The 17,034-nt window shown below is 42.8% G+C and overlaps 1 protein-coding gene across 1 annotated transcript in view; it reads right to left on the bottom strand.

Moving 5' to 3' along the window:
- The window catches only part of TRAF3IP1 (TRAF3 interacting protein 1), a 107,864-nt gene that overhangs the window by 86,682 nt on the left and 4,148 nt on the right, over positions 1-17,034 (bottom strand). The window contains exon 2 of the mRNA XM_082260884.1: positions 12,341-12,409. Within this exon, the coding sequence (XP_082117010.1) occupies positions 12,341-12,409 (69 nt within the window). The remainder of the gene's footprint in view (positions 1-12,340; positions 12,410-17,034) is intronic.

The following is a 17,034-nucleotide window of genomic DNA, read 5'->3' as shown; positions in this document are numbered from 1 at the left end:
GTTTTAAAGACCGCTGCGCAAATACCGCGTGACAAAAAATATTGCAATGACCGCCATTTTATTCTCCAGAGTCTTTGCTAAAAAAATATATATAATGTTTGGGGGTTCTAAGTAGTTTTCTAGGAAAAAATACTGGTTTTAACTTGTAAACACAAAGTGTCCGAAATAGGCCTGGTATGGAAGTGGTTAAAGTGGAATTTCACACTCTTTATCAACATTGACTATTTTTAATCCTTATGCTGCTACCAGTTGTTTTACATTTCTTTAGTTACTTCCTTGTTTCCAGGCTTATGCAAATTATGTCATAATTCAGGAGGGAAGGAGTTTTCGCAGCCAAGTACACCCTCTTGCCTGCATGCCTGAACTAAGGGCACATAGATTCCAAGAAGTAAATGCTACATGAATCATATGCCCTTACCCAAGATGGCCACAGCCAAAAATGCTAAGGAGTGTTTTTCAAAGTCTCAGTAAAAAAAAAAAAAAAAACACGGAGACATAGATGGATGGACGAGTTCACTATGACTGGTAAAAAAAAAAAATAATTAAATAAAGTTTTGGGTTTGTGGTGCAAAAATGCAGTGTTGTTCCGCTTTAAAGATGGCATTTTGACCACCACAGTAAGAGGAGCATGCTTTCTATTGACATAGTTAGTGAGGTTGAAAAAAGAGACACCAGTCCATCCAGTTCAACCTATGATGTGTGTTTGCTGTTAACCGTACATTGTATACCCCTGTATGTTGTGGTCTTTAAAGGTGCCAATGCAATAGTTTTTTTAAACTATCGATGCTCCCTACTGATACCACTGCTTGTGGAGGAGAATTCCACATCCTTCCTGCTCTGACAGTAAAGAACCCCTTACGCAGTTTAAGGTTAAACCACTTTTCTTCCAGTTTTAGTGAGTGGCCCCGTGTCTTATTGTATTCCCTTTCTCTGAAAAGTTTGTTCCCTATGCTAGGGTCACCAGTTTGGCATTTGTACATTAAAATCAAATCCCCTCTCAAGCGTCTCTTCTCCAGGGAGAATAAGTTCAATGCTTGTAGTCTTTCCTCATAGCTGATGTCCTCCATTCCCCTAATTATCTTTGTTGCCCTTCTCTGGAGACTGTCTAGTTCCAGCACATCCTTTCTGAAGACCGGTGTCCAGAACTGGGCGGCATACTCAAGAAGATGTGGCCGGACCAGAGTCTTGTAGAGTGGGAGAATAATCATTTTATCTCTGGAGTGAATCCCCTTTTTTTTAAACATGCCAGTATTTTATTGGCTTTGCTTGCAGCAGCTTGGCATTGCATGCCATTGCTAAGCCTGTTGTCTACTAGGACCTCTACGTCCTTTTCTATCTTCGATTCACCCAGAGGTTCACCCCCTAGAGAGTAACTTGCGTTTGTATTTCTGACACCCAAGTGCATTACGTTACATTTTCCAACAGTAAATCTCATCTGCCATGTAGTTGCCCATCCCCTTATTTTGTTCAGGTCTGCTTGTAAGGTTACCACGTCTTGTATAGAAGATATTGGCCCGCTTAGCTTAGTATCGTCCGCAGATACAGAGATTGGGCTGGTTTTCCCATCCTCTAGGCTGTTTATGAATACATTAAACAGGATTGGTCCTATAACAGACCCTTGGGGGACCCCACTTTTTACACCTGACCAATCCGAGTACTCCCTATTTAGCACCACACTCTGGAGCATTTTCAATCCAGGTATCCACCCTATGGTCCATACCTACGTACCTTAGTTTGTACAGTAAGCGTTTGTGGGGAACTGTATCAAATGCCTTTGCAAAGTCCAGATAAACCACATCCACAGGCCTTTTATCTAGATGACAGCTTACTTCTTCATAGAAGGTTAATAGATTGGTTTGGCAAGGATGATTCTTCATGAATCCATGCTGATTATTAATTAAAATTGTATTATTAGTAGTAAAGTCTTGTATATAGTCCTTTATCTTCCCCTGCAATTTCTTGCAGACTAATGATATTAGGCTAACCAGCCTATAGTTTCCCGGGATTTATCTCAGCCCTTTTTTAAATATTGGTACCACGTTGGCTTTTTTTCCAATCAGCTGGCACCATTCCCGTCAGTAGACTATCCATAAAAATACGGAACAATGGTCCGGCTGTCACCTGGCTGAGTCCTTTAAGGCCCCTCGGGTATAAGCCATCTGGTCCCGGATACTGATTTGTGTTAAGTTTTTCCAAGTCTAGTTCCGAGTCTGTCTTCTGTTGACCATAAGGGTGCTTCTTGTGATACATTATTCATTTTAACATTACAAGCTGGGTTAGTGTAGCCCCCAAATCTTTAGTGAAGACTGAGGAGAAGAATTTATTTAGCACCTTCGCCTTCTCTTTGTCCTTTGTAGCCAGATTCCTTTTGTCGTCCTTTATGGGGCCAATGTGCTCTGGCCTCACTTTCTTACTATTTACAGTGCCTTGCGAAAGTATTCGGCCCCCTTGAACTTTGCGACCTTTTGCCACATTTCAGGCTTCAGACAAAGCTATAAAACTGTAATTTTTTGTGAAGAATCAACAACAAGTGGGACACAATCATGAAGTGGAACGAAATTTATTGGATATTTGAAACTTTGTTAACAAATAAAAAACTGAAAAATTGGGCGTGCAAAATTATTCAGCCCCTTTACTTTCAGTGCAGCAAACTCTCTCCAGAAGTTCAGTGAGGATCTCTGAATGATCCAATATTGACCTAAATGACTAATGATGATAAATAGAATCCACCTGTGTGTAATCAAGTCTCCGTATAAATACACCTGCACTGTGATAGTCTCAGAGGTCCGTTTAAAGCGCAGAGAGCATCATGAAGAACAAGGAACACACCAGGCAGGTCCGAGATACTGTTGTGGAGAAGTTTAAAGCCGGATTTAGATACAAAAAGCTTTCCCAAGCTTTAAACATCCCAAGGAGCACTGTGCAAGCGATAATATTGAAATGGAAGGAGTATCAGACCACTGCAAATCTACAAAGACCTGGCCTTCCCTCTAAACTTTCAGCTCATACAAGGAGAAGACTGATCAGAGATGCAGCCAAGAGGCCCATGATCACTCTGGATGAACTGCAGAGATCTACAGCTGAGGTGGGAGACTCTGTCCATAGGACAACAATCAGTTGTATACTGCACAAATCTGGCCTTTATGGAAGTGTGGCAAGAAGAAAGCCATTTCTTAAAAATATCCATAAAAAGTGTTGTTTAAAGTTTGCCACAAGCCACCTGGGAGACACACCAAACATGTGGAAGAAGGTGCTCTGGTCAGATGAAACCAAAATCGAACTTTTTGGCAACAATGCAAAACGTTAGGTTTGGCGTAAAAGCAACACAGCTCATCACCCTGAACACACCATCCCCACTGTCAAACATGGTGGTGGCAGCATCATGGTTTGGGCCTGCTTTTCTTCAGCAGGGACAGGGAAGATGGTTAAAATTGATGGGAAGATGGATGGAGCCAAATACAGGACCATTCTGGAAGAAAACCTTAGTTACTTACCGGTAACGGTATTTCTAAGAGCCTTTCAGGACAGCACCTGGAGAGAGCGCAGCTCCACCCAATCCACAGGAAACACTGCAAATAAAAACTCCTCCTCTTCCACCATGCCTCAGTCATAGAGTAGCCTCCGACATGCTGGAAAACATAAACTACCACAGGTTAAACATTTACAAATTATATTATAAACAAAACCAAGGGGGGGTAGCTGCTGCTGTCCTGAAAGGCTCTTAGAAATACCGTCACCGGTAAGTAACTAAGGTTTTCTCAGATCGCCTTTCAGGACAGCACCTGGAGAGGATAAGCGAGTAACTTACACTTAGGGTGGGACCACTGCCTGCAGAACTTTTCTGCCGAAGGCTTGATCCTGAGCTGACAACAAGTCCAACCTATAATGTCTAATAAAGGTTGAATAGCTGGACCAGGTAGCTGCCTTGCAGATTTGATCAGGCGAAGCACCGGCCCTTTCAGCCCATGAGGTTGCCACAGACCTTGTAGAATGCGCCAAGATGCCTTCTGGAGGTTCTTCTTCTTGAGCTACATAAGCCTGTTCAATTGCCCATCTGAGCCATTTGCCTAAAGTGCTCTTTGATGCTTTTTCTCCTATACGGGACCCTGAGAAGATGACAAATAATGCATTTGTCTTTCTAAATTCCTTAGTTACCAGGAGGAACTGAAGTAAGCATCTCCTCACATCCAAGGTATGAAAGGATTCTTCCCGAGTATTACTAGGAGCTGAGGAGAAAGTTGGTAATACAATTTCTTGTGATCTATGAAAAGATGAAGCAATCTTTGGAAGAAAGGCTGGGTCCGTTCTTAGGACTACTCGATCTGCAAAAATTGTCAAAAAAGGGTCTGAAATTGAGAGGGCCTGGATCTCACTGATCCTCCTGGCCGAGGTAATTGCTATCAAAAAGATAGTTTTCAAAACTAAATTCTTCAGGGAAGCCTCTTTTAAAGGTTCAAAAGGAAACTTAGTTAGACCTTGTAACACAATGGTCAAATCCCATTTGGGAAATACTTTAAGGGCTATTGGCCTATTGCGGGCTAATGCCTTGAAAAAACGAATGATTAGAGTCTCTTGGGACAAAGTCTTTTCGAAAAAAACTGAAAGTGCCGCTACTTGCGTCTTTAAAGTACTTGCTGCTAGTCCTTTCTCCATTCCCTCATGGAGGAACTCAAGCACTGAAATTAAATTTTTTAATTCAAAATTTTTGCTGGAACACCAAAAGTTGTATTTTCTCCAGACTTTCAAGTAAATATCCCTAGTCACCTTCTTCCTGCTGGAGAGAAGGGTGGAGATAACTTTTTCTGACAGGCCTCTGGCTCTCAAGATGTCTTCTTCAGTAACCACGCTGTCAGTTGTAAGCGGTCCAGTTCTGGGTACACTAGGTTCCCCTGTGTCAAAAGATCTCTCCTGTACGGAAGCTTCCAGGGAGGTTCTGAGGCAAGATTCAGCAGGAGGGCGAACCAAGGTCTCTTTGGCCAGTAAGGTGTAATCAGAATCAAGTTGGTCTTTTCTTCCCTGAACTTTTTGAGAACCAACGGAATCAGTTGGAATGGAGGGAACGCGTAAGACAAACGGAAGTCCCATGGATGGGCTAGAGCATCCAAGCCCCAGTCCTGATCCTCCCTGTGTAGGGAAAAGAATCTTTGGACTTTGGTGTTCTGTTGACAAGCGAACAAATCTATTTGGGGAAGACCCCAGACTTCCACGATCTACATGAATACTTCTTGATTCAGACTCCATTCTGATTCCAACACCTTTTTCCTGCTCAGCAGATCTGCTAGAAGGTTTTGTGACCCCTTCAGATGCACCGCTGTCAGAGAGGCTAGATTCTTCTCCGCCCAGGAGAGTAGCTGTATTGCCAGATCTGATAGCTGTCTGCTTCTTGTGCCTCCTTGCTTTGACACGTAGGCCACTGCTGTCATGTTGTCCGACAGAACTTGCACATGATGGCCCCTGACTGTCTGTTGAAAGGACCAAAGACCCAAAAGGATGGCTTTCAACTCCCGCCAGTTGGATGATTTCCTGGACTCTGCTTTGGACCATGTCCCTTGCATCGTCCGGCCTTCCAGGTGGGCTCCCCAACCCCACGAACTGGCATCCGTCGTCAGACGTTTGTTCGTCTGGAAAGTCCATTGCAGACCTTCTTCCAGATTTCTGGAATTCCTCCACCACCACAGAGATCTCTTTGCTTTCGTGGAGATTCTGATGGATTTCTCCAGATGTTCCGGGTATGACCAACTCTGCAGAATGTCTCTCTGGAGAAGACGGGAATGCAGTCTTGCCCACTGTACTGCAGGGATAGCGGCTGTGAGCAAGCCCAAAGCTGCCATGGCCGACCTGACAGTAACCTGATGATTGGTTTGTAATCGAGCAACTGCGTTCTGAGTCTTCTCGATCTTTTCTTGAGGTAGAAACACCTTCTGGAGGACCGAATCTATTCTGTATCCCAGAAATTTTATCTGCTGAGATGGAATCAAGCTGGATTTCTCCAAATTCATGAGCCACCCCAGACTCTCTAGGTGGTCCTGAGTCTCCTAAAGGTGTACCAACGCCTGGCTCTTGGACTCTGCAAAAATTAGCAGATCGTCCAGGTAAGGGACAATTGAAATACCCCTCAGCCTTAATGGCTCTAGGGCATCCGCCATTACCTTGGTAAACACCCTTGGAGAAGATGAGAGGCCAAAGGGGAGGGCCCTGAACTGCAGATGCCAGACCGATTCCCCGAGATTGACCGCCAGCCTTAGGAATTTCTGGCACTCCTGATTTATTGGGATGTGCAGGTAAGCGTCCCTCAGATCCAAGGATGCCATGAAACAGTTTGGGGACAACAGTTTGGTCACTGAATAAATGGTGTCCATCCTGAAGTGCTTGTACCGAATTGATCTGTTTAGGATTTTCAAATTTAGGATCATTCGGTACTTGCCTGAGGGTTTTTTCACTAGAAAGATCTGAGAATAAAACCCACGGCCTTGTTGCCCCTCGGGGACTTGGATAATCACTTCCTTTTGAATCAGCTCTTGTAAAAGAGACATCATTGAGGAAGCCTCTTCCGGATCCCTTGGAAGGGGAGTAACATGGAATCTGCTTGGAGGTGTCTCCGAAAACTCCAGTTTGTATCCTTGAGCCACTATATTCTTTACAAAGGGGCTTGCGGATACGTCTTCCCAACGTGGGAGGAACCATAACAGCCTTCCTCCCACTGGAAGACTGTTGTCACTTGCTTTTATTGGCCTGGTCAGGTGGTCTAAAGAGGACTCCACCTTTCCCTTTGCCTTTATGGGCGGTCCATCTTGATCTCTGATCTTGTTCACGACCTCTGTTGGTTTGTTGAACAGAACGAAATCTCTTCTTAGGAGGAGATTTCTTTTTTGATGGAAAGGCCTTCTTCTTATCCGCCGTTCTGTCAAGAATTGCTTCCAATTCAGGCCCGAAAAGCAAGTCACCGGCAAAAGGTAAACCACAGAGTTTCACCTTAGAAGCTGAATCACCTGTCCGGGTTTTCAACCAGACCGCCCTCCTGGCAGAGTTGACAAGGGCTGCTGACCTGGCAGACATTTTGATAGACTCAGCAGAAGCATCGGCCATATATTTTACTGCCTTTAGGAGCAGCGGAAATGAATCCAGGAGATCTTTCCTTGCTGTTCCAGCCTCCACATGCCCTTTAAGTTGTTCGAGCCAGCACTCAAGATTTCTGGCTACCACCGTGGAGGCCATGGCCGGCTTAAGGCTGGACGTAGAGGAGTCCCAAGCCTTTTTAAGGAGAGAATCTGCCCTTTTATCCATGGTGTCTTTCAGAACACCCATGTCTTCGAACGCCAAATCCGTGCGGCGAGACACCTGAGAAAAAGCAGCATCCACTCTGGGCTTTTTGTTCCATAGGTGCGCCGTATCCTCTTCAAACGGAAATCTCCTTCTTAGGGATTTAGAGAAAAAAGGGGCCCTCTCTGGGTCCTTCCACTCTTTTTCAATAGATTCAGTAAGGACTTTATGAACAGGAAAAACCCTGCGCTTTGTCTGTTCAAGGCCCTGGTACATTCTGTCATGAAGTGAAACTTGCACCTTTTCTTCTGCGATTTCCAACGTGGTGTAAATCGCTTTCAGCAACTCATCAACCTCTTCAAATTTGTATCTGGAAGAACTAGACACCTCTTCCTTCTCTTCCTCCTCTGAATCCCTGATGGAACAGAGAGCACTCTCCCCCTCATCTTCTGAATCGCTTGACACTGCAGACTTAGAAGTAGACGGCTGGGAAGATGTACCACCCGTTTGTTGGGAATCTGATAGAACTTGTGGCGTCCTGGATAACAGGGAACGAACTGAGGACAGGGTGTCTGTGAGTTCTTTAAATGAAGATATGAATTCATTATTCTGCTGACTAGACTCTTCCTTCACAAGGTCAGCAATACATGTTTTACAAAGTGGCTTCACCCAGGAATCTCTGAGTGGATTCTTGCATGAAGGGCATTTCCTTGATGCTGGGGCTCTTGTCTTCACTGTGGCTTTAACCTAGTAAAGAAAAAGCCACCATGAAAGCCCAATAACCACAAATAAAAGAAAACCACCACCTAGTGATTTCTTGCAAGGGAGAAAATCGTGACCCACACCAAAAAGGATCAGAAGAAAAGACTCCCAGATGCATATATATCCTGTTAGACTGGGAACAGTTACTCAGTCTACAGGGCAGGCTCCAAAGGAGGAAGGAAGAAACCCCACAATAAAAGCTCACACAGTAAAGAAAAAAAGAGGCACCACTGCACCTCTCCTACCTGAGCTTGGCCGGCGCTGGCGGTGCCTGCTTCCACCGTCGCTGCAGACTTTTCCTCCATGTTGTTGAAAAGTGCAGCTTGCTGGCAGATCTCTCCATTTAAATACCGCTTCCCGCGTCCTCCTCTGTGGACCGGAAGCGGAAGCGCCGACCTCGTGACCTGCCTCTGACCCCTGCGTGTACTGCGGTTGGAGCAAACGCCGCCACGCCCCCACCGGAAGTCCCGTCCACCGGAAGTGACGCCGCGCGTCCCCGGGATCAGAGTCCGAAAGTGCGGGAGATTCAAATGCCAAAAGCGGCTCCCCGCCCGCCGACCGGCCGAAGCGCGGATCTCTGACGCCCGGACCGGATCCTCCGATGGGTTTCAGCTCCCCTGAGCGAACGAGGTGAGAGGCTCCGGAGCATACCCCCTTTGACACTCCAGGGAGGGGAGCTGGGATGGTCTCCAAGCTGAAACAGCAAACACAAAACTGGGCAATAAATCCTTCTCTCCCCCTGGAGAGAGTGCAGCCCTTTCCACATAGCTCCTGCAATGCTTCCACCATGGCGGAGGAAACACAAAAAATGACTGAGGCATGGTGGAAGAGGAGGAGTTTTTATTTGCAGTGTTTCCTGTGGATTGGGTGGAGCTGCGCTCTCTCCAGGTGCTGTCCTGAAAGGCGATCTGAGAAAAACTGATGGAGTCTGCAAAAGACCTGAGACTGGGACGGAGATTTGTCTTCCAACAAGACAATGATCCAAAACATAAAGCAAAATCTACAATGGAATGGTTCACAAATAAACATATCCAGGTGTTAGAATGGCAAAGTCAAAGTCCAAACCTGAATCCAATAGAGAATCTGAGGAAAGAACTGAAAACTGCTGTTCACAAACGCTCTCCATCCAACCTCACTGAGCTCGAGCTGTTTTGCAAGGAGGAATGGGCAAAAATTTCAGTCTCTTGATGTGCAAAACTTATAGAGACATACCCCAAGCGACTTACAGCTGTAATCGCAGCAAAAGGTGACGCTACAAAGTATTAACTTAAGGGGGCTGAATAATTTTGCACGCCCAATTTTTCAGTCTTTTATTTGTTAAAAAAGTTAGAAATATCCAATAAATTTCGTTCCACTTCATGATTGTGTCCCACTGGTTGATTCTTCACAAAAAATTACAGTTTTATATCTTTATGTTTGAAGCCTGAAATGTGGCAAAAGGTCGAAAAGTTCAAGGGGCCGGATACTTTCGCAAAGCTCTGTATATATACTTAAAGAATTTCTTGAGGTTTTTCTTACTCTCTTCCGCTATGTGCCTTTCGTGTTCTATTTTAACCACCTTGATTGCGCTTTTACATTTCTTATTGCACTCTTTGTAATGTTGGAATGTTGCCAATGACCCCCTCAGCCTTGGTTTTTTTTTTAAGGCCTTTTCTTTAGTTTTAATATGCAATCTTATGTTGGAGTTTAACCACGCAAGGTTTTTTTTTAGCTCTTTTAAACTTATTCCCCATTGGAATGCACTGGTCAATACCTTTATTTAGTATGTTCTTGAAGAACATCCATTTTCCTCCATGTTCTTTGTTTCTAGGGTTCTATTCCATTTTATATTGATTAGCAAAGAGCGCAGTTTAGGGCAGTTGGCTCTTTTAAAATTCAGCGTCCTTGTATTACCCTTGTGTTTCCTATTTCTAGGATTTATACTGAAACTAATTGACCTATAGTTCCTGTTTCCTAAGTTTCCCTGTATTTCTTCATCCGTGATCAGGTCTGTATTGTTAGTAATCAGTAGGTCTAGTAAAGCATTGTTTCTTGTCGGTGCATTTACCATCTGACCCATGAAATTGTCCTGCGAAACATTTAGGAACTGGCGAGCCATAGACAAATGCGCGGTTCCTTCTGCCTAGTCTATTTCTGGATAATTAAAATCCCCGTTATAATGACACTTCCCATCCTTGCTGTCATTCCAAGCTGTGAAAGGTCCGACTCCCCACCTCCCTTTGGTTAGAGGGCCTATAGCATACACCCAATATTACTTTCCCCATAGTGCATTCCCTTTGAAGTTCTACCCATAGGGATTCTACTTCCTCCTTAGCTCCATTCGTGATATCGTTCCTCATATTTGCCTACTAAATGTTCTTGATATACAGGCATACCCCACACCCTTTTTACCTTCTCCATCTCTGCGATATAGGGAATACCCCTGAATGGTTGCCAACCAATGATGAGAGCTGTCAAACCAAGTCTCTGAAATTCCCACAAAATCAAAATCCTCCTCATACATTAGCAGCTCCAGTTCTCCCATCTTGTTGGCCAGACTTCTAGCATTGGCATACAAACCTCGTAATTTGGTCCAGTTGTATACTATATCCTCGTTTGATGTTATGAGGCTGCACTTGCGATTTGTCCGACTACCTATCTACATTGACCACCAATGTAAGGGGAATTTTCCCATTGACCTCAAATGAATTGGTTTTAGCAGGGGTTCCCCAATTATTTTAGACATTCAATTATTTTAGAAATTCCCCAGGGGTAGAAAGTTTGAGAAGGGCTGTTTCAAGTTTGGAGTTATTGCAAATTTTCTGATCCATTAGTAATATAGCAAATCTTCATTATGTATTTATAGTTTTAGAGATGTTCACGTGAAGGGAGGATATTGGACAAAACGAATAACTTATTATCCAACACATTTACTGAAGTTGTATAAATGTATAAACCAGTATACAAAAGCAAACTATATAGAGAGGGAAGCAGAAAAAAAAAGGATGGAATGTCTGCCACAAGTTTACTGGCCTAACTACCTCCCACTAATATTCAGCCATTGTAGCATGCCCTTGTGTTCATTTGTAACTGGGCAACAATAGTGAAGTTTATATGGATGTTGCCATGTAAGTGATAGCTCGGGAATGTGCCATGTTTTCAAATAGAAAATACATTTATCAGCTCTAGTGCTTTATATCATACATTTAAGCTGCTCAGTGCTCAAAATAAATAAAAAGCTTATAACTTATCACAGTTTGGATTTATTATTTTTCTGCTTGCCTGGAATTAGTACTGCTGTACCTACTAGTAAACTTTACAGAGGAAGCAAACAAAAAAAAAGGAAATAGGAGGCCAAAGAGAAGAATGTGAAAAGGGTAGTTCATGGATTCTCTGTTCCACTGTAAATAATACATTTAAAAATAAAAAAATAAATAAAAAAAATTGTTGTCATTGAATGTACTTTATTAGGGCAGAAACGACTTATTGATTAATCGACAACTAATCGATTATGAAAATAATTGTCAAAAATTTTTATAATTGATTAGTTGGTCAGCGGATTAGTTTGCCTGCATACAGAATGCATTATTTGTTTACAGATCAGAAGAGACAGTGAAGCACACATACAGCTCAGTCCATAGATGTCAGTAAGTGCCTTAGAACTTGTGAATGTGTGAGGAGCAATGTCTCATGGGACATGTAGTCCTGGGCAGGAAGTAAGTGGTTCTAAAAAGGCAGACGTTTTTTTACTTTGCTATAGAGGCACTCTATCTATACTATACTTTGCAGCAAGAGACGGAGCGGTATCGGGTGGGTGGGAGAGGGATCGGTATCGGGTGGGAGAGGGAGCGGTATCGGGTGGGTGCCGGACAGAGCAGTATCACGTACGGCAAGTGGGTGAGAGATACTGATCTGCTAATGTGGAATTGCTTATATCTTTAATTTGTACATATGTGAGTGGTATATTCAATAACATTTCTAAACGGAATTATGCTAAGTGACATCATTTTACCCTTACATGAGCATCACCACCTAATGGTTGGAGGAGGAGAAGACTAGTCTCGGACCCCGATATAAAATGTACAAAATATCGGCCCACACCGATACGTTGTGACCTATATATCCGTATCGGCCATGAAAAAAACATATCGGTCTATCCCTATTATTAGAAAACAGTTAAACAGAAGAGGAGGAAATTGAAAAAGTTCACTGCATATTTTATATATACAGTACATACAGTACATATACACACACCCACATATACATACAAGACACCTTAAAAAAATATTCATGAATAAGACCATATTTCAGTATTGAACCAAAAATAATGAATACATACCTTTACATTCTCTGATTTCAGTTCTGACTCTGTGTACAATCCCTTGAAAAACCCAGCAGTTCTCATAACCTGAGACAACAGATTTGCCATGAATGTCAAGTTTAACAGTAACACAAATCATTTACTATGATTCAGTATGCATTATTATAACTAAAGAAAAAACTTTTTTTTTTTTTTTTAAGTTTTGGATAGTGGAGAGGGATTAGAACACCTGTCAGTTTTTATTGCCGTCTGTGCCCCTGTTAACCACTTAAGCCCCGGAGGATTTGGCTGCTCAAAGACCAGGGCCTATTTTGCGATTCGGCACTGCGTGAATTTAATGGACAATTGCGCGGTCCTGCGACGCTATACACAAATTAAATTGACGTCCTTTTTTTCCCCACAAACAGTGCTTTCTTTTGGCGGTATTTGATCACCTGTGCGATTTTTATTTTTTGCGCCATAAACAAAAAAGTGCGTACATTTTGAAAAAAATAATATTTTTTGTATGAAATTCTCCCCCCCCCCCAAAATGTAAAAATCAAAATGTTTTAATATTTTAGGCCAATTTGTTTTCTGCTACATATTTTTGGTAAAAAAAAAAAAAAAACGCAATAAGCGTATTTTGATTGGTTTGCGCAAAAGTTATTGCGTTTACCAACTAAGGGAAAGATTTATGTCATTTTTATTGTTTTTTTTAACTAGTAATGGCGGCAATCTGCGATATTTTTTTTGCGGGACTGTGACATTGCGGCGGACAGATCGGACCCCTGACTAACATTTTTGACACTTTTGGAGGTACCAGTGACATTACTACAGTAATCAGTGCTATACATATGCACTGTTAGTATAAAAATGACACTGGCAGGGAAGGGGTTACCTTTATGAGTGATCAAGGGGTTAAGTGTGTCCCTAGGGGCGTAATTCTAACTGTCAAGGGGTGTGGCTTGTGATGTAACCACAGAGACATACGATCCTACATAGCAGGATCGTATAGTCTCTGCTGTTACACCAGGGAGAATGACAGGCGGCTTTGTTTACATCAACCGTCTGCCTTTCTCCCTCTCCTGCGGGAGATCGCGAGTGACCGGCGGACATCAGAGCTGCCGGTCACACGTGCGGGGATGGATGTGAACGAGCGGGGGCAGGAGGGCGCCTCCGGCGGTGCGCGCTCGCCCCCTACAGGCTCCTGGGCGAGCGAGGTAGTACTACGTCGGTTTGCCCAGGAGAGGCTGACTGCCGCAGTAAATATACTGTGGGCGGTCGGCAAGTGGTTAAAGAGGTTCACCCTCTCTATATGTCCTGTTAACCATTATCATTGAAAGTGAAAGTAGAAGAAATTCCCCAATTTTGGGTTGTCCCCAGAAAAGTAGAAGAGGGGAAATCTTTCAATGGGGACACTAGTTTCGGTGACCTGTGGGTCCCCAAGGAATTCCCTTAATTTGCAGGGATTTCCTCTCACTTCCTGTTTGGCTATGGGACAGGAAGTGAAGGGAAATCTCTGTAATGTGACACAGATGCCGAAAGATAATCTGACAGGGGTTTTCTTCCCTCCCTTATTCTATCCAAAATGGAAAAAAAAAAAAAATTTGCCCATAGTTCTACATTAAAGTGGCATTAAACCCAGACTTTGAAAAACTCTCATTACATGCTATATAACAGTTTTCATACTCACAAAGCCAATTAAACATTCATTTTGTGTAGAGTGAAATATACCTGGTTGATCCTACCCTCAGCTGTCCTTCCCCCACTGTGGGCTGAGATTGCATAGACCAGCTGTTGTCATCTATGGAGCATGCTCAATCTCAGTTTCTTAATTTTCTTTTTCTGATCTGTGCAGCCCACATGAGTATAGAGTCACACATGTGGACGTATACACAGTGGTAAATGACGCTCCCCTCCCTCCCTCCTCCTCTTCTATGTCCTTCTATTGCTAAACACTATGGGGGAGGGATTTAGTATGCTGATTGATTACATTAACTGAGAAACTCACAAAAAAAAAAAAAAAAAAAAAAAAAAAAAAAAAAAGCATAGTTTTAATATAAATCAGTATTAAATATATCAAAATGTAATTGATAATTCCTGTAAAGTAAAAAAAAGAGCCTTGGATGCAGATGTCGTCTGAGCAAAATGAAAACTAGTCTCATTCATCCCTGTCTCTGCCTACGCCATATTAATGCACAAAAATCCATAAAAAATTTTAGGGAGCTAAAAAAGTTTTTTTATATTTATAAAATAATTTGAATTGCTCTTCTGAATTTTTTTTTTTTTTTTTTTTAAGGGCATGTGATCAACAGCACCAATCAGGGCTGGCCAGTCACAGAATCTCACTGCATACATCAGCAGAGTTTTAGAAGCCCCTCCCAAGGATCTTTTCCTGCAGATGCCAAAGAACGAGGAAAGATCATGTGACCACACAATCGCGCTGCAGGAATAGGGTACTTTTAGGATTATAAATAAATAAATAAATAAAAAGACAGTGGAAGATATACAGTACAGACCAAAAGTTTGGACACACCTTCTCATTCAAAGAGTTTTCTTTATTTTCATGACTATGAAAATTGTAGAGTCACACTTCAAGAGGTAGTCACCTGAAATGGTTTTCACTTTACAGGTGTGCCCTGTCAGGTTTAATAAGTGTTATTTCTTGCCTTATAAATGGGGTTGGGACCATCAGTTGTGTTGTGCAGAAGTCAGGTGGATACACAGCTGATAGTCCTACTGAATAGACTGTAAGAATTTGTATTATGGCATGAAAAAAGCAGCTAAGTACAGGAAAACGAGTGGCCATCATTACTTTAAGAAATGAAGGTCAGTCAGTCCGAAAAATTGGGAAAACTTTGAAAGTGCCCCCAAGTGCAGTCACAAAAACCACCAAGCGCTACAAAGAAACTGGCTCACATGCGGACCGCCCCAGGAAAGGAAGACCAAGAGTCACCTCTGCTGCGGAGGATAAGTTCATCCGAGTCACCAGCCTCAGAAATCGTAGGTTAACAGCAGCTCAGATTAGAGACCAGGTCAATGGCAGACGGAGTTCTAGCAGCAGACACATCTCTAGAACAACGGTTAAGAGGAGACTGTGTGAATCAGGCCTTCATGGTAGAATATCTGATAGGAAACCACTGCTAAAGAAAGGCAACAAGCAGAAGAGACTTGTTTGGGCTAAAGAACACAAGGAATGGACATTAGACCAGTGGAAATCTGTGCTTTGGTCTGATGAGTCCAAATTTGAGATCTTTGGTTCCAACCATCGTGTCTTTGTGCGACGCAGAAAAGGTGAACGGATGGACTCTACATGCCTGGTTCCCACCGTGAAGCATGGAGGAGGAGGTGTGATGGTGTGGGGGTGCATTGCTGGTGACACTGTTGGGGATTTATTCAAAATTGAAGGTATACTGAACCAGCATGGCTACCACAGCATCTTGCAGCGGCATGCTATTCCATCCGGTTTGCGTTTAGTTGGACCATCATTTATTTTTCAACAGGACAATGACCCCAAACACACCTCCAGGCTGTGTAAGGGCTATTTGACCAAGAAGGAGAGTGATGGGGTGCTGCGCCGGATGACCTGGCCTCCACAGTCACCGGACCTGAACCCAATCGAGATGGTTTGGGGTGAGCTGGACCGCAGAGTGAAGGCAAAAGGGCCAACAAGTGCTAAGCATCTCTGGGAACTCCTTCAAGACTGTTGGAAGACCATTTCAGGTGACTACCTCTTGAAGTGTGACTCTACAATTTTCATAGTCATGAAAATAAAGAAAACTCTTTGAATGAGAAGGTGTGTCCAAACTTTTGGTCTGTACTTTATATGATTTATGTATATACACTGGGGCACTTCTCTATTTAGTATCACTTTAACCACTTCAGCTCCGGAAGGTTTACCCCCCTTCATGACCAGGCCATTTTTTGCGCTAGGGCGCTGCATATTTTAACTGACAATTGTGCGGTCGTGCAACGCTGTACCCAGATAAAATGTATGTCCTTTTTTCCCCACAAAAAGAGCTTTCTTTTGGTGGTATTTGATCACTTCAGCAGTTTTTATTTTTTGCGCTATAAACAAAAAAAGACAATTTTGAAAGAAAAAATATATATACATTTTTACTTTTGGCTATAAAACATACCCAATAAAAATTTTTTAAAAATCTAAATTTCTTCATCAAATTAGGCTAATGTGTATTCTGCTACATATTTTTGGTAAAAAAAAATCTCAATAGGCATATATTGATTGGTTGGCACAAAAGTTATAGTGTCTACAAACTATGGGATAGTTTTATGGAATTTTAATTTTTTTTTTTCTAGTAATGGTGGGGATCTGCAATTTTTAGTGGGGGACTTTTTGGGGGACCAATGAAAATAATACATTGATCAGTGCTAAAAAAAAATGCAATGCCACTGTACTAATGCCACTGGCAGAGAAGGGGTTAACATCAGGGGCGATCAAATCTGTTACCTGGGAGTGCTTGCTAACTGTGTGAAGACAGAGATCAGTGTTTCTGCTTAGAAACACAAGTTCTCAATCTTCCCCTCAGACAAAACAATGATCTGCCTTGTTTACATAGACAGACCGCCGTTCTGCGCCTCTCTCGGAAACAATCGCCGAACCAGAGAACATTGGGTCTGCCAGACCCGCTGATTGGCTTCCACTAAGTCCAATAGCAAAAATGGTGGGCCGCCAGTAGCGCGCATGTGCGCGCCAAACCCAAAGAAAAAAAAAA

This window comes from Pelophylax lessonae (genome assembly GCF_965119305.1).
Source record: "Pelophylax lessonae genome assembly, chromosome: 6".
Lineage (NCBI taxonomy): Eukaryota > Metazoa > Chordata > Amphibia > Anura > Ranidae > Pelophylax > Pelophylax lessonae.
The sequence above is the reverse complement of the archived record's forward strand: the minus strand, read 5'-3'. Positions and strand labels throughout refer to the sequence as shown.